The sequence below is a fragment of the Camelus ferus genome, chromosome 28 (assembly GCF_009834535.1).
Source record: "Camelus ferus isolate YT-003-E chromosome 28, BCGSAC_Cfer_1.0, whole genome shotgun sequence".
Lineage (NCBI taxonomy): Eukaryota > Metazoa > Chordata > Mammalia > Artiodactyla > Camelidae > Camelus > Camelus ferus.
In genome coordinates, this window is record NC_045723.1 from 5,178,581 (window position 1) to 5,201,145 (window position 22,565).

At 37.6% G+C, this 22,565-nt stretch overlaps 1 protein-coding gene across 3 annotated transcripts; it reads right to left on the minus strand.

Moving 5' to 3' along the window:
- Window positions 1-1,407: 1,407 nt before the first annotated feature.
- On the minus strand, window positions 1,408-21,291 carry ZC3H8 (zinc finger CCCH-type containing 8). 3 transcript variants are annotated; one of them, XM_006183582.3, is made up of 9 exons: window positions 21,106-21,290; window positions 18,243-18,339; window positions 13,081-13,312; window positions 12,074-12,204; window positions 10,287-10,409; window positions 9,779-9,890; window positions 8,488-8,597; window positions 7,542-7,591; window positions 1,408-3,920 (listed from the first exon to the last, which is right to left on the minus strand). In XM_006183582.3, exons 1-8 carry the CDS (start codon window positions 21,183-21,185, stop codon window positions 7,562-7,564), a joined length of 915 nt encoding a protein of 304 aa, XP_006183644.2. In that variant the 5' UTR covers window positions 21,186-21,290; the 3' UTR covers window positions 1,408-3,920; window positions 7,542-7,561. The 3 variants fall into 3 exon arrangements, with proteins under 3 accessions (XP_006183644.2, XP_014413818.1, XP_032325380.1); XM_014558332.2 differs by having other exon boundaries at window positions 13,075-13,312; XM_032469489.1 differs by lacking the exon at window positions 18,243-18,339 and having other exon boundaries at window positions 13,075-13,307; window positions 21,106-21,291.
- Between the last annotated feature and the right edge of the window lie 1,274 nt (window positions 21,292-22,565).

The window sequence follows — 22,565 nt, forward strand, 5'->3', positions numbered from 1 at the left end:
CCAAAATAATACCCGTGACAAATTTCATTTCACAGTAATTTTGTGACTACATACATATATAATTTCAGTTAAAAATTATATTCAGTCAAATCTAAATATGTCAATAACTTAGTAAGATCCACCACTTTAAATGTACCAATAAGAAAAAAATAAGCTGCCAACTAAAATGTGAAATTCTACCAACTATAAAATGCATCGCAATTGCAGAGATGTTGACTACGAAAATAAATACACCTGTTTCTTACTGTGTGCTGCCTGCAGGGGCTGAGACAGTGAACGTAGACTTCAGTGAAGAGGGTGGCGACGGGGAAGTCGTGGCCTTTGGATAGACAAATGTAGTTTGGCTCCTGGCTCACGTGTATTAGCTTGCCTTTGGCTGCAGGGAACATGGAACTCATATCAGAATGGCTTAAACAGTAAAAAGATGGTATTATTTCATATGGTGTAACATAAAATTGGAAGGGTGGCTGTCTCTCTCTAAGGCGGTGAATTCCATGGCTCAGTTGTTATCAAGGACCCAGCAGGGATTCTCCCCAACTTTGTCGCCTTCAGCTGGATAGCTGGCCCCCCTTGAGGTCACAAGACAACTGCAAGTGTTATGGGTGATGGCTTTAGCCACGGCAACGTCTAACCTCTACCCACGGACCTCAAGAGATGGCAGCTGTTCCAGAAGTGCGCCAGAGGACATGAATTCGTATTTCAAGCCTTAAACCAACTACTGGCAAGGAGAATCACACTTCGACTAGCTGTGGAGACCAGTGGTTTTCAACCTTGGCTGTGCTGCAGAATCACCTGAGAGTTACTGCAAAACCTCATGTCCATATCCGAGGCCTCCCCCCAAACCACTCGAATCAGAATTCCTGGGAGTGAGCCCCGGATGTCAGCATTTTTTAAACTCCTTAATGGCTTTGTTTATTAAAACTAGTCAGTGAACTGAGGTATTGCGCTGAAGGTCAGGAATCCTACTGAGACGGGACAAGTCATTTAATATCTGTGTCTGAATTCCCCAAGTGCTATGACTGGACCAAGTTAATGAGCCGAAGGACTACGTCCTTAACTTAAATTCTCTTACCGACAAAAACTGAGTTTCACTGTCATGTGGCTGTAAGTAACAGATCACAAAAGAGTTATATGAAACCCTTCACAAAGAATCTTAGAAATGAGAATTTTGTCCATTCTCCTCAGAGATTTCCATAGTGAAGACCCATATAGGAACTGTTTTCATGGAATTATTACTGGAAGAGTTAGGCTTTGCATCCTGCCTCCTTTCTGATAATGAGAGGTAAGTAGATAACCACTCCATCTTTTTTGTTTTGGCTCCAAAAACGATCAGAGATAAATTTAATACAGCCACGATAACCATACTGACCAAATGCCACGTAAATAAATCCGTGTACAGCTTTTTCCATTACAACTTTCTTGCTTGTATTTCCTCTGGTCCAGATTTTTTTTAAACTATGGTTTTAATATACACGTCCTTGCTAGGAGCTGCATCAAGGGTCGTAAGATTTACCTCCCAGGCGGAAGCCCAGGGGAGCAGAGGGCAGCGGGCACTGAAGCTTGGTATGGCTGAGCCGGCCAGACTCAGAGCACCCACAACGGGGTGGACAAATGGACCTTGACTCCGGGAGGTACACAGTGGCGGCGTGGCTGCAGCGGCACACTGGGAAACCTGCCCTAACTTAGGAAAAGAGAGTGAACAGTAGAGAAGAGAGTGGGAAGTAAGTGGAGGCAGGAGACCAGTCGGGAGGGGCTGCCATAACCCATACGTAGGAGACCAACAGCCTAACAGCTGCTTGCGGTGCACAGGGCCCATCTGAGAGCGTATGTCTCGCCCTCAACTTGATGCAACACAAGTTAAGATGTTTCACTGACACCTATTGTTTGCCTCTTCAAAATAACAGTTGTAAAATAAGCACTATTTAAACTTCTCTGACTTCTCAGTCCATCAAACCTCTGCTTGGTCTTTTAAGTTCACAGGTGAGATGGGTACTGCCGCTTGGAATATAAGAATTACTTCTGCCTTATACATAAACTTTACATGTGTATTTATACCTCATAGGTATCACACTATGCATTACGTAGTATTATAAGGAAATAAATTGTTTAAAACTCTCATAGAAGATTAAATACAAGTCATTTTCAAGGCTTATGAAGATAGAGAAAGTATAAGGAAATTTCCTGTTTATTTCTTTTCTGTGCAATGGATCTCATCATCCACCTCATAGGGTTATGAGGCTTAAATGAGAAAGTTAAACAGCATTAGACCAGATAGCACAGTGCCTCCACATGGTAAGTGTGCACCAGTGTTAGCTTATTGTACATCAGTCAACGTTAGCTTACGTACAGGTTGGCCATAAAATCTACCTTCTACAATTGTGCTCTGTGACAAGATCCTGAATTCCTTTAAATTACATGTGATCTTTAAAGGAGATATAGGGAGGAGGGTATAGCTCAGTGGTAGAGCACATGCTTAGCATGCACGAGGTCCTGGGTTCAATCCCCAAAACCTCTACTAAACATTAAGAAAAAATACATATCTTAATAAACACAAATTAAGATCACTAAAAAAGAATTTCCAACAGTTAAAAAGTAAAGAAGAAATAAAGTATCAATTCTACAAGTTATATAACCACTCTTTTGCACAATTTCATTACATTATTGAAGGTTTCTGTAATGAACCCTTTAAAAGCATCCCCTCCACCCGTCTCCCCTGTGACTTCCTCTGGAAGATTCTAGCGCATTGTCTTTCCCTCCTCCCATCACAGCCAAGGAGTGACCCGATGAGCCGGGCAGACAGCAGTGGGACAGAGAGATGACTCGCTCTCAGCTCATGGACTCCAGATGCTAAGGGCTCAGGATTAATCGTGGTTTCGTCTCTTCCTAGGACTGGTCTTATAAACCTTTGCTTGGAGTATGTGCAATACCCTTTTGTGCTTTAGTGGGATTAGGTTACAACCAAAGTGGCTTTGACAATATTTGTAAACAGGACTTTGCTAAGAAGTGGCACTAACTTTGATGTACTTGAAAGTATACAGCAGGCTAGTGGTGTTATCATTTCTCCCAGCAATAACATGATGATAGTTTCATTTTATAGAATTTTTCTAATAATAGTCAGTACTGCTATATAAAAGAGCATATTTAGAATCTTATTATTTGTGATTAGAAATTTCTGTATTTGAATATTAAAGACATCACCACACTCCTAAAATTTACATTCTACACAGGTGTTTAATCTGACTACAATTTATGAACCAATGAAAAAGATAACCATTCTTACATCTTAACAACAAAAAATTTAAGAACTCCAGGTTTTGGAATGGTACACCAAGAGACACTGGTCCATTTCACTTGTAATAGTAAGAAACTGGAAACAACTTTATCGTCAAACAACAGGGAATTGGTTTTAAAAAATCATGGAACCATAATTTAATCCAAAAAACAGAATTGTGAGCAACCATTAAAAATACATTGTGAATGTATTTAATGACATGAAAAGATCTAGTTGTGTGTTCATTGTCTGTTATCCCAATGTCTTCCCAGAGAAACTCAATAGTTTTCTCTCTTCAAATCTATTGCGTCTTCATCCATCCTCACTCAGCCTAACCTTGCTTCCTAGTTCATTGAGAAAACTCAGTCAAGCAGAAGAGACTTCTGCTGTTTACCACCACAGCCTATACCCACAGCCAGCACCTCAGTCAAATATGCTCCTCCGTTTCAGTGGCTGGAACCATCTCCATAAAGACCAACCCCTTCACTTATACACTACATTCTGTCCCTGGGTGCCATCCATGAGAGAGTTGCACATCATTATAACGACACAAGGGGACGCTTTAAACGAGGTATCTTGTAAACCACTTCAAATCAAGTCTTGATAGTCTTCAACAGACACAGACACAACACTCTTCATCCACACAAAGCTACAGAAGAAAAGAGAAAACAAAATCACATCAGCTGATAAAAGTGACTCACTTAGCCACCCACCCTCAGCTGCCTCCCTCCAAAAAAACAGGCACAGAAGAAAAGTGACACTAAAATCCAAACTGAATTAAATATAAATATCCCTGTTTAGGTATGTGAAAAAACAATTTCTGAATTGAAATTCAAAAACTAAGAACAAAACTGAACAAAAAAATGGAAGTAACGAAACAAGAGTTGACTGACCTCAGAAATGACAGAAGAAAAAGAAATCATATCAAAAATAAAGACTATATTGTAATACATACCAGATTTGAAGGGAAACTTAATAAGGGTTAGTGGACAAAAATGGCAAAGGAAAATGAAAATGAGATGAAGAAAGAAAAACCATCCTAGAGAGGGCAAACACATAAATGTAGCCTAATATACACAGTAACTATAATACAAAATGAGAAGAAGCTAAAGCAAACATTCATCACTTCAATAAATGTGAATGGATTAATTCAGTTATCAAAAGAAGAAAAGGATTTTTGGTTTGGCTCACAGAGCAAAACCCAACTATAGGCTCCATTCAAGAAACAAACCTAAAACTGACTCAGAAAAGCTAAAAATAAAATGATAGGCAAATAAACGATAAAAGCAAATACAAACAAATATCTGGCTGCAACATAGAATCCGAAACCACATCAAGGAACTTTCTGTACTGTTACATTAAAACTGATTAATCTCTATTGTAGGTTGGATAGATATTGTCCCATGCATAACTTTGTAATATAAGGCTGTGGTTATTTGAAAAGCATTATCTAATTTATGCAGATCTTTCAAATGCTTCATTATAAAGTATTTAAAAAGTCACATTCTTTACTATCACCACCCAATCTCACCAAAAAGCCATTAAGTAGAGGAAAGCTTTCAAGCTCAGAGGCAGATCAAATGTTTTAAAATTGTCACTTTTGCTAAAAAGCCAGAATTTTATCACCGATAACATATACTTTCAGTTGTTTTCCTTAAAGTGCCAGGATCACTCCATTCAAAACTACCTGCAAAACACCCAAATTTGAAAAAACCAGTTTGCCCCTAAGTTATTCATTCAAGTAAAAGCATATTCATGATAAAATGCAGCTAATTCAGCTTGCAACTGAGAAGCACAGGTGCTTTTTCCTTGAGGACACCCCTCAGTATGTACAAATACTATTATGAATCTTCCCATTTTGCTGTATATAATATTGCAAGGACATCTACTCAAGAATTGAGATTTAATAACATTAATAATTTTTACTGCTTCACCAAGGACATCCTTAAATGAAATGACACCAGATGCAAATCTTTTCAGAGAGGAGTTCTACTCAACTTTTAGAAACTAAACTGTCCCCTTGAAACACAAAACTCTTCTAGTGGAAATGCTTCCACCATTTCCCCATTAAGTATGGTGCTGACTTTCTTATTAAGGTATAATATTTTATCATAGTAAGAAAACACCCATTGAATGATCTTCTATGTAGAAAATGTAATGATTACAGAATAAAAAAAAATTGTTAGAACTAATAAATGAATTCAGCAAAATAGTAGGATACAAAGTTAACACCCAAAAATCAGTTGCATTTTTATTTACTAACAATAAACAATCTGAAAGGGAAATTAAAAAAACAATTCCATTTACTACACCTCAAAAAGAATAAAATTCTTAGGAATTAACCAAGAAGGTGAAAGATTTATACAATGGAAGCTACAAACACTGCTGAAAGAAATTAAAGACATAAATAAATGGAAAGACATCATGAACTGTTCATGAACTGAAGACTAAATACTGTTGTCGGTACTACGCAAAGTAATGAACGGTGCTGCTTCAATGCAATCCCTATCAAAATCACAATGACAGTTTTTGCAGAATAGAAAAATCAATCCTAAAATCTGTATGGACTCTCAAGGGGCCCCAAACAGAAAACTTTCTAGAAATAGAAGGTTGATGAGTGGGACTGGGTAGTGACTGTAAATGGGTAAAAGGGACCTTTTTGGGGCTGTCAAAAACAGTCTAAAATTGGATTTGGTGATGTTACGTAACTTTGTAAATTTGCCAAAAATATCGAATTGTACACTTAAGTGATATATATAAATCATACCTCAATAAAGCCATTAAAAAAAAAAAACTGTAACAAAGTAAAAGGGTCCAAAATAGCCAAGGTGCTCCTAAAGAACAACATCAGAAAAATTACCGAACTACAATCAAAATCCAATAAAGCTCCAGGAATTAAGGCAGTGGAGTACTAGAGAAAAAGACAAATGGAGCCGACCAGAGATCCCAGAAATAGACCTCCGTTTGAAGGAAACTTGACATACACCAGAGAGGACATTAGAAATCACTGGGGAAAGGGCAGTCTTTTTAGCTGAATGGCGCTGGGAGACTGATCATCTGTAAAACGGGGGAAAAACGAAATAAAATCAGGTCCCCACTGCATACTGTTTAAAACAAAAATTTTCCAAAGGATTAAAATATAAACATAAAAAGCCAAACACCAAAACCTAAAAGAAATGAAAAGTACTTCAGAGCTTCATGATAGGGAAGGATTTCTTAAATAAGACACAAAACACAAAACCTACCATTAAGAAAAAGTTTACCAAAGTAATTCCGCTCATTGAAACACCTTTAAAACAGTGAAAAGACAGCCCACAAAATGGGAGAAGACCTGCCACCCATTATCTCACAATTACATCAGGAGTATATAAAATCAAGTTATAAAGGACAAGCAGCCCAACAGAAACACAGGTGAAAGACATTTAAGGGATTTCACCAAAGATGAAGCTCAGAAGCTAGTAAACCTAAGGAAAGATGCAGAACTTTATGAAAATAAAGTGATGGAGCACCATTTTTATACCCACTAAATTGGTAAAAGATAATTTAAGTCTTGACGATACAAAGCATCGGTGAGTGTGGAGCGACAGAAATTCTTTTACACAGCTGGCAGGAGTAAAAACTGTTTTAACTACTTTAGAAAAGACTAGTATTATCTTAAGGTTTAAGATGATGTAATAATTCTACTCCTTGGTATATACTCAGGACAACTCACGCACATTTACATCAGGAGATATGTAACACGGTTATTTATAACAATAGTTAAGCTTAAAAAACTGAAAATAACCTCGATGTCCATCAATACAGAATAAATAAACTGGAACAGTCACAGAATCAATGCTCTATAACAGTAAAAATGAACGACAACTGCATGTGTCTACACGAATGAATATCAGAAGCGTCACGTTGAGTGGAAACAGCAAGTCACCAATAAATACAGAATATGATGCTGTTTAAGTCATATCCAAACACAAACAAAATAAATACAGTATTTAGTGAATCATATACATTTGGTAAATCTACAAAGAAACTGAACAGGAGAATAAAAACACAGACAGTGACAAATCCAGGGAGGGAAGCAGGTCCAGGGAGATCCATGTATGTATCTATTTGTATGTATCAAATAATTTATAATTTTTTTAGTGGGGTAGGAGAGAGAAAAGACTTCTTTTTGAGAAAAATGTAAAAAGGCCTATGTTCCCCTGACAATTTCTGGAGACATTTCAGAGGAGGATTGAAAAAAAAAAAATCAAGCACTAAATTCTAATTTTACCTTTTTTCTGTATTTTACTTTCATGAAGATTTCTTTTCAGGATCCAAAACCTAATATGGGGGGGGGGGAAATCACACAATCATTCTTATGCATCAATGTCTAATTCAGGAACACCATCGTATTCTTGTAATTATCTAAAGATTCCAAATAATATTCATCTTAGCATCTAGCCAATAATATTACCATAAGGGGAACTGGAAAATGACTTTTACATATACCATTTTTTCCATATATATTTCATACTAACAAACTTCCAAATATTTGGTATAATTTCTAATTCCAGGGTAACCATTCATATTTCACAACCTAAAAATATCCAGAAATAAGCACCTTTGACTTTGTAATATTTGCATATGCTCAAGGGAACTTCGGCCACACAATGGAATGGTATGGTTTTAAAAGAATTTTTTATTTTCACTTTTATTTCAATTCAACTTTGAAGAGACTAGCTCCAACTAACATATGAGAAATGAAAGAATATAAATAACTATTATTTTTTAATTATCTTTCTTACAGCCTGAAAGAATATTTGAAAAAAACTGAAATAACTAACTACTGAAGTATGCTTTGATGGAACTCTAAAATATTTATCAACCAATGATCCTTAACTTTTCTCCTAAGAGTGTAACCAGTATACTGTGTCTCCTATTTGTTGTGTTTGCCTTTGGTTAACTTAGCTATTAAGGTTGCTAACTACACTGAAGATTTTAAGAACATTTCAATTTACACCAGCAATAAGTATGAACTTTCCTTTCCTACAAGGAAGTATATACAAATGAATAATAATTTTCTAAACTGAAGTAAATCCTTATATTATCTGTCCTAATATATAGCAAATGCTAACATAGGAGGCATTCTCCTTAAGGAACAGTATCTTTTCAAATTCTCACGCTTAGTTCAAACATATTCTTTTAAAAAAGAAAACAAAAATTAAAATCGTACTCACTTTAGCCAATAGTTCCTGTGTTTCGGCAGTCAGTGGAGCGTGTGAAAACTTGCAATATTCTCCCTGGTAACATTTTGCTCCTGTGTGGTAAAACTTGCAAGGATATTCATGTAACCCAAACGTTAAGGAAGAGAACAATTTTACTCCAACTAAAATAATTTGTTATTAATTTAATGACTTTATTTTCCCCACATAAAGTTCTTTTCTACTAGTAGAAACGTTAAATTCTCTATTTAAAATATGAGACAATAAACTATTAATTGGGTTACAAGAAAATCTAATTTTGGGATGATTCTATAAATCAAGTTTATTGGCTGTCATAGGACATTTTTCCCCCTTCATATCCATTCTTAAAATAAACTACAGGTATGTTTCACTAATACAAGAGAGGGATGTCTATTTTAAATACTGTGAGAAATGGGATTATTTTTAAAGCATTCTTTTCGGGTGAGGGAATTAGAGTCAATGACAATGATATGTCTTACAAATCTGGATCCTTCACATATTAGGCTTCTTTAAAACAGGATCAATTTATATAATTTCAATACTGTTTTCTAGGGAAAGTTTCTCAAGTTAGCATTTGAGATTGCTTGTATTGAATGCCTGAAAGAAAACAACTTTTGTGGTGATCAAAGGTGCAATTACCTAAAACCTTTATGTTCCATGTTTTTTTTTACAACACGTCTGGGCCATTTGCACTGAAGGGTTAGGGTTATTCTTCAAATTAAGAGACAGCTGAGGGGAGGGTACAGCTCAAGTGGTAGACCACATGCTTAGCATACACAAGGTCCTGGGTTCAATGCCCAGTACCTCCTACAAAATTAAAGAAACCTAATTACTTCCCCCAACCAAAAAAAATTTTTAAATAAAATAATTAAAAAAAAAAACTAAGGGACAATTAAACTCTGTACAATACAGAATATACAGAAAACAAAAACTATGCAATTCCTGTCTCTTTTTAGCAAGCAGATTATATAAATATAGTCAATTAGTGACTGTCACAGCAGAAATTCTGAGAGTTTTTCTGGGATTTGAATAGGTCTTGTGAACCTGTTAAACCACCCAGGTTGAGCGGATCCTCATTTGAGAGAAGATCTAAAAACTCCCTCTTTCTTGGAGGGAAAAAAAAAAAATCCGTGTACAATTTAATCACTTTGATACTGAGTTGAGCTTGGATAACATAATTTCGCCATAGCTAAAACACTGGTTTTATTCAAAATTTTACATATTTAAAATGTTCATGTAAATATTAACAGAAAGTAAAGCTACTACATCTCGTGATAAAGGATATTATGCAAATACAGACAGTTTTCGCCTCTGGTACAATATCCTTGCACATAAAACTTACACATTTCCTTTTTCTTCTCTATCTCTGCATCATGGTCAAATTTACACTGGTCTCCCTGGGCCAAAAGAAGAGCAAGGAAAAGTCATTATTTCTCACAGTTACAATTCTTAATTAACTTTAGATAAGCAACAGATGCCAGAAAAAACACAGTCAAAAGCAGTACAGTCTAATTCTTAATGAACTATCTTACAGTAACATCACATGTATCTGCTTAAAATTTGTGAAGTCATTAACATTTTTAACACAAAGCATTTTTTTAAATTATCTACTTTCTTAAACATGAAAGGATATTTCAGTAAAATTTTCTAATTGAATCTTTTCTAAAAGGGAACTAGTTCTAAAATTGTACTGGTATGCTTTTGGAGTGTCTAATGGAAACAGGAGTTGGCTTTAGTACATTTTTGCTATACCTTACATTTTAGTGCATTTGTGCTTATACATTTTTTTATACCTTAATACATTTCCTTTCAAGAAAATATTTACAAATCTGCTTTCCGTGGCGTTGTACTGTGTGCTGGTTGATGAATCCCTGGCTCATTATCACAGGCTGCTGCTTCTCTTTAGGTTTACCATCCTTTGAAGACAAAAACAAAAAACTAAATGTGAGAAACAGAAAATTAAATATTTTACTCCATTGTACAAAATTATTTTAAATCACCTTTAAAACATTAAAAAGTAACTCTTCTAAATTGGCCTTCATGTAGGATTTGGACTTTTTGTACATCCGTTGGGGAAAAAAAAATGAATGTTTTCTCAGTTTCAACAGCTTTCCATCATTGAACATTAGTGTTTGTGCAATCTGAGTATTTTATTGTACCTCACCCTTATTTAAAAAAATTAACTGAAACATTTAAAAAGAAAAGTAGCACTATTTGTGATAAAAAGTAAAGTCTAAGAACAAGGCTCTTTAGAACAACGAGGGCAAAACTGGAAATCATAAGCTAAACCAAAAAAAAAAAGCTAAACCAAAGTAGCGCAGTCCTGAATTTCAATGAGATGCTCGCTAGGTTTGAGCTGAGTTTACTGATGAGCTCAAATTAACAAACATAATTAGAAATAGACCCTCTAAGATAGTGATAAAGGTATAAAAACAAAAGGGGAATTTCATTTTGGCTGTTTAGAAACACAGATCACCTTTCGTGTGTGGTACCACTTACAGCTTCCATGTGTCATATTCCTCCTGGTTTGTGCAAAGAAGGGAGCTGACTGTACATTTATGTCACCTACTTCACAATAAAGTCAAACTTCCACTTAGGACCACAAAAATTATGTGTCTAATAAATGTGTCAGTTTTAACTTTGGGTTTTATTAGATTCTGTTATTAAATTCCAACATATACATTTATAATTTGTTTCTCATGTAGAAGGGCTGTCGGCTTTGGCTGAATAACCCTCTGAGTCAATGGAAAACAAATGAAAGGGAAGACTGCCCGGGTCTAGTCCTGGCCTGGCCCTGTGTGACTCTGGGCAGTTACCTGAGCTCTAGGGCTTCAGATCCCTCCTTTGTAAAGCAGATTTTGAGAGTTTATTAAAAAAATTTTTCTAATTGGGGTACTGGAGATCCAACCTAGGACCTCCCGGGGGCTAGGCGTGCACCCTACCACTGAGCTGTACATGCCCCACAGATTTTACATAAATATGTTTCAATCTATAATATTTGGCATTTCTAGTATTTTACCACCCCTAACTCTTGTCATCTGGACCAAGCCTCACAAAAAAGATTGCCATCCAGTTTAGAAGTCCTCAGAAAAGCAGAGTCCAGAGGAGTCGCTGATTCTATCCTGATTACATCCGCAGACCAAGGAAGAGGAACCTCTACAATGCAAAATCAAAAGACCAAGAGGGCAGGGAGTGTTTGGTAAGGCCAAAGTTCAAAAATATTCACTTTTTAATTTCCAGAGGGAGGAGTCAAGAACCAACAGACCAGGGGCTGCAATAGCAGAAACTCTGTAAGACTGTGGCCTTTGGAATGGCCTCATGGCTATCTTATCTTCTCCCTGCTTCCCCCACCTGTTTTTCCAGAGGCAATGAAGGGGGCTTGTGTGCGTGTATTCAGGGGCAAAAGGAGTGACACTAAGGCTTAAAGTGGGTACTGGCAGGTGATGAGTGTGGGGGAAGGTAGTGCAACAGTAAGAAGGAAGCGCATGGAGCCCACCGGTGGGAAGAGATTTCCACTGAGGCAGAAGATAAAAACCCAAGAGCAGGCAGTGTCCTCTGGTGTGCATATACACTCCTGTACCTGTTCCTGTGAGCCACGGTTCCTCAGGGAAGCATTTGGTCCCTTGTCTCCAGCACCAGGCCATTTTCGTTTCATTTTCTTCTGTTTACCATTCTTTTTAAGGTTTTTATTTTTATTTTTCTGTTTAACAGCTAAAAATAATAAAGTTAATTTTAAAGATGATATAAAAGGACAACAGCAGTTCACTCTTAGGAAGTATATTCCATGATAACCCAGGAGAAGCTCTCCACTGCTCAACGAGTTGACCTATCTTTCTAGAAGCTCTGGGATTAAGACAGTAAAAAGAGAATCAATATATTCTAGATCCCTAATTCATTCTTTGTGACAATATATAAGGTATTGCCAGGGGAAAAAATAAAGCAAGATAATTAATGAAATCAGTCTTGCCAGCCATCAGCCACATCCTTTCGAAGTGTCGAAAGTACGATGGATCTAATTAGGAATTGCTTTAAAATGATCTCATATATGACTGTCAGACTATTCACTGAAAACATTTTATATAGACTAAGCTTACCTATACATCCGTTTTAATCAGAAATACATTTTAAGAGGGGAAAAAAGGTGATAAAATGAGAGGATTAAAAAATCTCATTTACAACTGGCATTTGTCCTCATATCTACGGCTAAATTTCATTTAGCAATCTAAAAGAATATGTTTCTGAGTTTAGTCTGACACACCACCATCCTTGACATTAATTATGCCCATTCTCCTTTAGAGTCGGCGACACAAACAGAAATGTCCTGTCCTTCATACACACTCAGGCCAAGGATTCAGCATCCTCCCTTTCAAAGTAGTCAAGTCAGGTCCTTTGAAAACCCTCCTGTTCGCTCTGCTCCTCCTGCAAACTGAGCCTCTGTACACCGAGTGGCCAGCTCACATCTGGCATAAAGATCCACGGAAAGCTAATGTTATCGTGGGACACAGTGCAGGAGAGCCACTCCACCCCTCCCCCATCACTTTAAATTTATCACCTTACATGATTAAACAGTTTGATTCTCACCTTTACCTTTCTGAGTATTCTTTGCTCCCTCTTTCTTCACAGATTCTTCAGGAAGTGATAAGGACTGAGCGACATTTGCCATCTCTTTAGCTTGTATGTACTGCTGAAGCTCTTTAGCGAAACTGTCTTCTGATTCCTGACTGCAGATATCATCATCACTGTACACGTCATAGTCCTTGCTTCTTGATTTTCTATGCTGCAGATTCTTTGGTGAGGTGGAGTTTCCGAAGTGCCTAAACTAAGTGAAAATTAAATTTTCAACTTTAAAAACCTAGCATGATTCAAAACAATCTGGTTATAAAGAGGAAACAAAGACTGGCCATGAACTGATCGTTGTTGAGTTTGAGTGATGGGTACACGGCACATAGGGGCTTCACGTGCTACTCTTTCCACTCTTACATATGTGAACTTTTCCAGAATTAAAACACACACACACACACACACACACAGTACATCCATCCTTAAATATAATTTGAAGGAAGATTCTGAATCTGCAGTACACTGTGTGTACTTTACTGGATTGAAAGACTAAAGCCCCATATCTTAATTATTTGCTGTAAAGGGACTACCATATTACATTTCACATTTGACGCCTCCCTTCGTATTGACTATACTTTTAAATAGTTTAATACAATAGTTCATCATTTCATAAAAGAGCAAGTGAACTGTGATGGCCCAGGTGAAAATCCACCACACTGAGCTACATCACAGCTCCCAAGGCCGATTTCTGTCTATAACTCACAGTATTGGTGGGAGAGGCAGTGGCAGCAGCCATGACAAGTGGGAAGGAATTGCCACGGTCTCTGTAATCAAGTTAATTTTACTTTCAGAAATCATTTTCTACCTCTGCTGTTGGAGCTGCCCCACGGTGACAGCTACAAACACAGGCATCCCTGGGAACAGGTACCCAGGTGAGGCTGCTGACCCGGAAGCAGCCTGACATCATCACAGCAGACAACCTAAAGCACTTTGTGTACAAAATTTCCCAGTATTGGGTACACAGGTGTCTATGCTTGGTGACACAGATGTATCAACTGATTACAACTAATACATATGATACATTTCAATTTAAAAAGGTTTATTTTAAAAAGTCCAAAAGGGCTCAGAGGACATGTCTATCACTAAACTGGCCAATTATCCTGCTCCAGAGCTTTTGGACCTGGTCTTATCCACCTTCACGTAACTGATGAAGGCTGCAAACTCAAAACAAACAAAAAACAAAACAAGAGAATCACAAAATACAGTAGGGGGTCCAATTTAATACTTTACCCTGGATGCTGAACTTCTAAGCTGAGAGTCGTATCACCAGAGGACTGACTGTAGACCTAGAAAAGGATGTGCTCCCTGCTTGAAGAATCAAACGAGCTAAGAAAGTTTCTTAACCCGACAAGGGCTTCACCGCACATCTCATCTTCACTACACCAGACAAGACTATTAATTCATCCACAATCTACCGGTCTCTGAGTTTCTGATCACCAAGTCCTCAAGAAAGAGCACCCTTTTCCAACTTAGGAGTTCTTTTTTGAACTCTAGTGAAAGCAAATTATTATCCCCAAAAGAAGAATTCCCTTCTCATTAGTAAACCTGTATAACAAATACTTCATTATTATTATTATGTGTTAAATTATGTCAATAAGGAAGTTGTGGGAATTTGTTTCCTCTCTTGTTATACCAGTATCTACAGTCTATCCTCGGTTTTGCTCCTTGGCTTACAAAGCCTAACATATTTGCTGTTTTGTCCTTTACAGAAAATATTTACTGACTCTTGATCAGGAGAATGAAACAAAAAAGCAGGAAAAAGAGAAAAACTGATCCAGACGAAGCAAATATGATTCAAGGCAAAGAAAAGAACACAGAAATTTTTAAATAAATTCTCAAAGATATTAAGATAATGTTATTTTTTTTAAATGCTAGAAAGCTATAACGAAACAGGACAAGAAAGAACTCCTGAATAGTTAAATTGTGATTTGTGAAATAAAGATGGGGAAATTTCTTAGAATGTAAAGAAAAAAGACAAAGAGTAATATGACTTGTGTATGAAGGGTATTGAGTGAATAGTCTCACCAAATACTTCAGCACAGTGAATAAAGAAAGATTCACAATCTCCAACAACAGCAACAATAAAAAGAGAAGAAGCAAAAAGCTTCCTGGGAGAACAGGATACTTACAAAGTAACAAGAATCAGATTGGTAAGACTTCACATTAGCAACACTGGATAGCAGGAGGCAACAGTAATAACCTCAAGCCTAATTCTATTTCAACCAAATCATCTCTCAACTATGACGATAAAGTCAAGATACTTTCAGAAACGTATATAAGAACTCAAAAGGTTAATCCCATGCATTCCTATAGAACAGTATGTGCTAGCAAAATGAGAAACCAAGTTAGACAATAGTGCTTAACAGGGAACTATATTCAATATCTTGCAGTAACCTATAAAGGAAAAGAATATGAAAATGAATATATGTATGTTTATGTCTGACTGAAACATTATGCTGTACACCAGAAACTGACACATTGTAAACTGACTATACTTCAAATTTTTAAAAATGGTGCTTAAAAAAACATGCAATTTACAATAGCCTCATCAAACACCTAGCAATAAATCTAAGATTTAAGATACCTACAAAGAAAATTAGAAAACATTGATGAGGAAAATTAAAGAAGAACTAAAGACTGGACAATTCAATATTCTGAAGACGTCAGTTCTCCCCGAAATGATCCATAGATGCAATGCTTCCCAAATGGAAAATCCCACCAGGGTTTTCTGTGTAACTTGACAAACTGTTTCTAAAATTTATATGGAAATGCAAAGGGCTAAGAATTTTAAAGCCTAGACATTTAAAGAAGAAAAACAAAGTGAGAGGACTTGCTTACCTGATATCCAAACTCATCATAATAAAGCCGTAATAATTAATACAGTGAAGTCTTGGGGGAAGGGACCCATCAGAATACAAGTACTTGGTTTTTGACAATGGTGACACTGCAGATCCATGGGGAAAAAGACAGTTCTTTTCCCCAGTGAATGTGCCAGAACAATTGAGTATGATAATTTTTTTAAAAAGTAAAACAAACTTTGTCCCCTCTACCCCATAATATATTCCCAAATCAATTCTAAGTGATTATAAACTTAAATGGGAAAGGCAAAACAGTAAAACTTTTAGAAGACACTGTAGGGAAATATTCTTAATTATCTCAAGATATTTAAATAAAACAAAGCATAAATATATAAAGGGACAGACTGAAAAATTTGAATACATTATAAATTATAAACTTTTTATCAAAAAATGCTATTGAGTAGAAAGAAAGCCACTTTGCAACACATAATCCACAACGAAGGGGGGAAAACCCAATATCCAGGATAAAGGGGAAAAAAGGCTTAAAATGGCACACAAAAAATGGAAATCTAAATGGACAAACATGAAAAGATGCTCCATCTCAGTAGTAATCAAGAAAATGCAAACTAAATTTCAATGAGATACCTCACCATATGGCAAAAAATAAAAAGGGTAACAAATATCAAGTGTGGAGCAGTGAAAATACAGTCTCTCATGCATCGCCTGTGGGATTAAATATCGGTAGAACCACTTTGGAATATAGTTTGGCATCATGGTAAAGGGAAAGCTGCTTATACTCTTAAGTCCCAGCAGCTCCTCTCCTAGGTAAATGCGGAGCACATGTGCAGCAGGATACGAATGAGAGAAGGTAGCAGCATCGCCCATAACCTCCAAAAATGGACATCGGACCAAATGTCCACCAACACTAGACTCTAGCACATTCAAATAACGGAATGCTATGCAGCAAAGAAAATGAACCAATCAGTGTACACCACAAAGTCTATGAATCTTATAAACGTGACACTGAGAAAAAGAAGACAGAAAAGAATACATACAACACTATTCTATTTCTGTAATGTGCAAAAAACAGGCAAGGAAAAAAGCTACATTCTAAGGATGACAGCATTAGTAGTAAAACAGTGAAGAACACGGGGGTGACAGTATTCAAGCTTGGACTGCAGTCATCTCCAGGAGGAAAGAAGGGAACATGACTGAGAAAGGAGGCATCAGAGGCACAGTAGGTAAAGCTCTTTCTTGACTTGTAAAGTGTCTACCTGGGTGTTCTCTTTTTAATTAGCTATGATATTATACAGTTATGTTTTCTGCACTTGTAAGTAAAGAGCGTGGCCTGAAGGAAGCCTACTTAGGAACAATCTAGGTGTCCATCTTTTCACAGTATTGTTTCTGGGAAACTCCTTAAGATAATTGTGCAAATCTGTATCTGCCTATCTCTTGTATGGGGCTACACATAGATGGGGGAACTTTAAGAGGGTATGACCAGGGCCTCCGTGACTAAAACAGTATTAAAAACGTGTGGGAAATCCAAGTTGTAGTTTCCTGGTGCCCACCATGGCTTTCGTCCACAGCAGCCATATATGCCCCAAAGGGCAAAAGAAGTACCTTAGAATGTAACCTCATTTGGAAACAGGGCCACTACATGTATAATTAGTTAAGATGAGGTCGTTACGGTGGGCTTTAATCCAATATGACTGATGTCCTAATAAAAAGGGGAAATTTAGACACAGACATATTCACACAGGAATATCCTTCAAACATGAAGGTAAAGATAAGATGATGCTTCTGGAAGCCAAGCCAAGAAGACCAGACTGCCAGCAAACCAATCAGAAGCTAGGGGAGAATATGGAACAGATTCTTCCTCACAGCCTTCAGAAGGAACCAGCCCTCCCACCACCTTGCTCTTGGACATCTAGTCTTAAGAACCACAAGGCAATGAATTTCTGTTAAGTCACCCAGGATGCAGTAATTTGTCATGGCGTCCTAGCAAACTAATACAAGCTTCAAGCTACAAATCACTAAGGTTAGTCAAGTTAGCAAATCAAAATTTTTCAATCTAATTTGAAAAGAAAGAAGTTTTTGAAACACTTGACAACCCATTTCAGAAATAGGGAAAACTAAAAGCAATGCACTAAAAACAGTTCATGTTAAATGACAACAAAGTTCTTAAATGATACTTTTCTAAAAAGCATAACCATGTTTCCTTGATATAAGTAACTGTGTCTCAAATGCTGACTAAAAAGAGACAAACAGGTCCCTAGTCAATTTCTCACATCCATTCCTGTCTGTTTTTTCAATATGCCAACTTAATCTTACTTTTTTGGGAATTTGCTCACACTCCAGTTTTACTTTCCATTTTATTTTCTCTTCTTGCGTTTCTTCAACTTCTGTACCATCTATTTCACCATCGATTCTGTAGCAAAAATATCAAATAACACAAAAGGGTTTTTCAACCTGAAAAGGGTTCATACCATAGTATTAAAATTCACTGCTTTGGTTTACCTTCAAGTTGCCCTCAGACAAATTCCAAATTCAAATTCTACCCTAAATACTCCAGAGAAATAACGTACAAAATTATGATGAGTAGTAAGCCTCAATATATGTTTATGAATAAACTGCAAAGCTGAATTTTTAGATTACATAACTTTAATGTTCACCTACTAGCAGCTATCTAAATCATCCATCCATTCAACAAGTACTGAGTAGCCACCGTGTACCAAACCAGGCAGGCAGAGCCAACTTCCTATTCAAAATATCCACCTGGACATCTACTGGACAGTCTCATAGGTCTAAAACTCTTGATCAAATCCTCCTGCTATCTTAAATAGCAATTCCGTCCTTCTAATGATACAGACCAAAAACCTTGAAGTCGACCTTAACTCCTCTCTCATATTCCCTGCCCAATCTGTGGAGAAATACAGTTTATCTTCAAAATATATCAGTATCTGACCACTTCTTGCTACTAATACTACGATCCAAGCTACTCTTGGCCCCTACATTCACCCTCAACACAGCCAGATGGCCCTGCTAATATGTCACTCTCTGCTGAAAACTCTCCAATACTCATCTCATAAAAGCCAAAGTCCTTATCATGGCACCTACAAGGTCCTACACAATCTGCCTCCCCTGCTTCCCCATCCCTATACTTCTCAAATTCTTCTTCTCTTCAAGTCTATTCTATACTGTTCTTACTCCACTCCAGTTGTCATTCTGGCCACTTCGCTCCTACCACCCAATCACAGCAAGCGCACTCCACCCAGGACTCTTACATGGAATACTCTTTCCACTAGATAATCAACCTCTCTCACCTCCTTCAGGTCCCTACTCAAATGTGAACTGATCAATGTTATTAGGGAGGCTTTCCTTAACTACCTTCTTTAAAATATCTACATCCTCTCTGCCATCCCAGCCTCCCTCATCCCCCTGCCCCGCTTTCATTTTCTCCATGGCATTTGCCATCACCTAAAATGCTACATATTTATGTATTGCCCCTGCCCCAAGAAATAAATCTCATGAGCATGGGGATTTTTATCTGTTTATTTATTGCTAGATCCTCAGGGCCTAGAATAATGTTTCCTACATAGCAAGTGCCCAATAAATGAGTAGTCCCATCAGAAAATTACTAGGAAAAATACCCAGAAACCATAAAAGATGGATTTATTTCACCGCATTTAAAACAAACAAAACCTTTATGCACTGAAAATAATGCCATGGGCAATTCATAAGACAAATAAGAAACTGGGCATAAAATAGTTGCAGACTAGAGATCCTAAAATTTTAAAGAGAAAGACCAACCAAGAGAAAAACAGGCAAAGAATGTTCACAGACACCATACTTCAATACCATTCTCCGCCTAAAAGTGTCTTTTATGTAGTTCAGCAGTTTTTGTGAATGGAATCTTCTGTCCAGTGCATTTTCAAATTGATAGCTCCTATTGGTTTTTCCTATGTAGCTATTCTCTCCTGATGATTCACCTTGCTGAACTCTCATATATTTTAAGTTTATCAGTTCCTCTCATTTTTCTTTGTAGCTAATCATAATCATATCATCTGCAAGTAATTAATGTCTTTGTCTCTTTTCAGTATGTGTGTTATTTTAGTCATTCTTTCTTGGAAGCATGGTGGTGAAATCATACGTCTTGATGTAAGACTGTCTTGGTAACTCAATCCTACAACTGTACAAGTTTCTGTGATCTTGGCAAGTTATTTATTCTCTTTGTGCCTCAATTTTCTCATCCGCAAAACCGAGGATAATATCTTCTAAGGTTATTCTGAAGGTTAAATGACGTATTTCAAATAAAGCCTGTAGTAAACCTCTTGATAGTGGCTTGAATTAAGGTAATAGTTTCAATTAAGGTATCTGAGACAGAAGTGAAGGGCTTTGAGTGATATGAAGAGGTAAACTCAACCAGAATAAGAGCTATATGGAGGATGAGAAAAAATAAAGGAATAAAGAATGTGTCACGGGTTCGGCTTAGGGCAATTTGGGGAAAACATGTAGGTTTAAAAGAAAAGATGGCTTTTTAGCACTTCAGACTCGCAGGCAAAAAACAGTGAATGAATACCTGGGTGTAAACAAACTACACGAATGAGATAAAACATTGGCGCCATTTGGCCAGCAGTTTCAGTGCCTTCTTCAGCCTAACGGAAACGTATTCGAACGGTGTTTGCTGCTTTATTATGATCTTTAGGATCTTTCAATGTAAATCAAGGGGATAAATAAAGGCAGACTAGTCACTGCTTATCCTTAGGGTTTCGTCTTTTCTACCAAAAAGCGCCTTGCACGTGTAAGTGAAAAATGACAAACGACCTCAGTCCTCCAGGAGCTGACGGTATGGATGTGCGAATGCTCTGGGAACGCAGGCGGGCTCCCAACCCGCCCAGAGGGGCCGGAGTGCAGAGAAAGGGAGCGTCCCGGACCCCCCTCGTCCCCACCCCGCCCGCCGCCGCCGGGACCCTGCCGCCCTCCTGGCCCGGGCTCCCGGGGCCTCTGGCCGCGGCGGCCTACGGACCCAGCCCCACCTCCGGTTTCTAACCGCTGCCCCCGAGCGACCTCTCGACGCCCGGCCGTGGCACTAGCCCGCGCGAGGCCCCAGCGGCCTCCCGGTGGATGGAAGAGGCGGAACCGGCTGGCGCCCCTGCGTTCAAAGCAAGAAAAGACTGGGGGGGGGGGGGGTCACCTTTCGTCAGAGTCCGTGATGGGTTTCTTGCCGAGAGCCGGGTTGGGGGGTTTGGAGAAAAGATTCTCAAAATCCATCATCCTCTCCAGAGACTGGCAGCCACAGAGTAACAAGCACGGCGTGAAGAGGTGGAACCTGGCTCAGCGCACGCCGAACCGCAGATCGCCCCGCGCATGCGCGGTTCCATCCTCTGCTCTGCGCACGCCCGGTGTCTCCCACCTCCCCGGCTGCTCTGCGCAGGCGCAGCCCTAATTATGCTCCTTTAGGCGTACTTTCCGGTACTTTATCTTAAGTATTTAGTAGAATTTTTAAACTTAGTCCTTGAGGCTCTCCTTTATTTCATTATGGTGAAAACTGTTTGATGGAAGGTCACAATGTTTCAGGAATGGTAGCAATAGCTAACATTTATTTGAGCGTTCACTTTCTTTTTTAATTGAAGTGTAGTCAGTTATAATGTGTCAATTTCTCGTGTACAGCTTAATGTCCCAGTCAGGCATATATATACATATGTTCCTTTTTATATTCTTTTTCATTAAAGGTTATTATAAGACATTGAATATAGTTCCCTGTGCTATACAGAAGAAATTTGTTTTTTTATCTATTTTTATATATAGTTAACGTTTGAGTATTCACTTCATACTAAACAGCAATGGTAAACAAACATGACAAATCCAAAGGTGAACTCTAAAAAAAAACTAACAAAATAGATAGTTCCCTGATGAGATTGATCAATACTACAATGAAAAGGGGGCATAACTATAAATTAATAAGGTTAAAATACTAATAGTAAAATACAACAGCTGTATTTGAAATCTTAAATGGCATGGGCAAATTCCTAGAAAATTTAGATAAAATCCACAGATAATGTATAGTCCCCAGGATTGACCCAATAAAAAGTAAAAAGCTCGAATTGTGCTATAACTAGTAAAAGAAATTGAAGCAGTGGTTTGAAAAATCTTTCCACAATGAAAATGCCATGTTCAAATAGTTTTATATGCAAATTCTTCTGAACTTTCCAGGACTAGAACATTCCAGCTTTACACAATCTTTCAGACAATTAAAACAAAGGACAGTAGAAATAGTCCCCAAATCATTCTGCAAAGTCAGCATAATCCTGATAATAAATCCAGGCAAAAAAACTAAAATAAAGGAAAATTACACACACACACACGTGTGTGTGTTATCACTGTTGAAGAAGGAAGTTACAGATTTGCAGAGGGAAGGCTAGAATGAACTCTGTGGTTCTCAGAATTCACAGTATCACTATGAACTCAAGATTTTTAATAAATAGGTAGGAGATACATATAGATATGTCCATACACACAAGGGTATATATACATATACACACATATATGTATATATGCATCCATAGAGAAGGAAACTTCTTCCATATATGTATTTGTATTTATTTCTCTGTTCTCTCTTGAGACAGGATCCAGAAGCAGTAACACTGCAGTAGC

Coding starts and splice junctions, on each gene's coding strand:
- ZC3H8 (XM_014558332.2), bottom strand. CDS start 21,185: ATGATGGATTTTGAGAATCTTTTCTCCAAACCCCCCAACCCGGCTCTC. Junction 18,340..21,105: donor ATCACGGACTCTGACGAAAG/GTGACCCCCCCC, acceptor TTTTTGCTACAG/AATCGATGGTGAAATAGATG. Junction 7,592..8,487: donor CACAGGAACTATTGGCTAAA/GTGAGTACGATT, acceptor CCCCCATATTAG/GTTTTGGATCCTGAAAAGAA.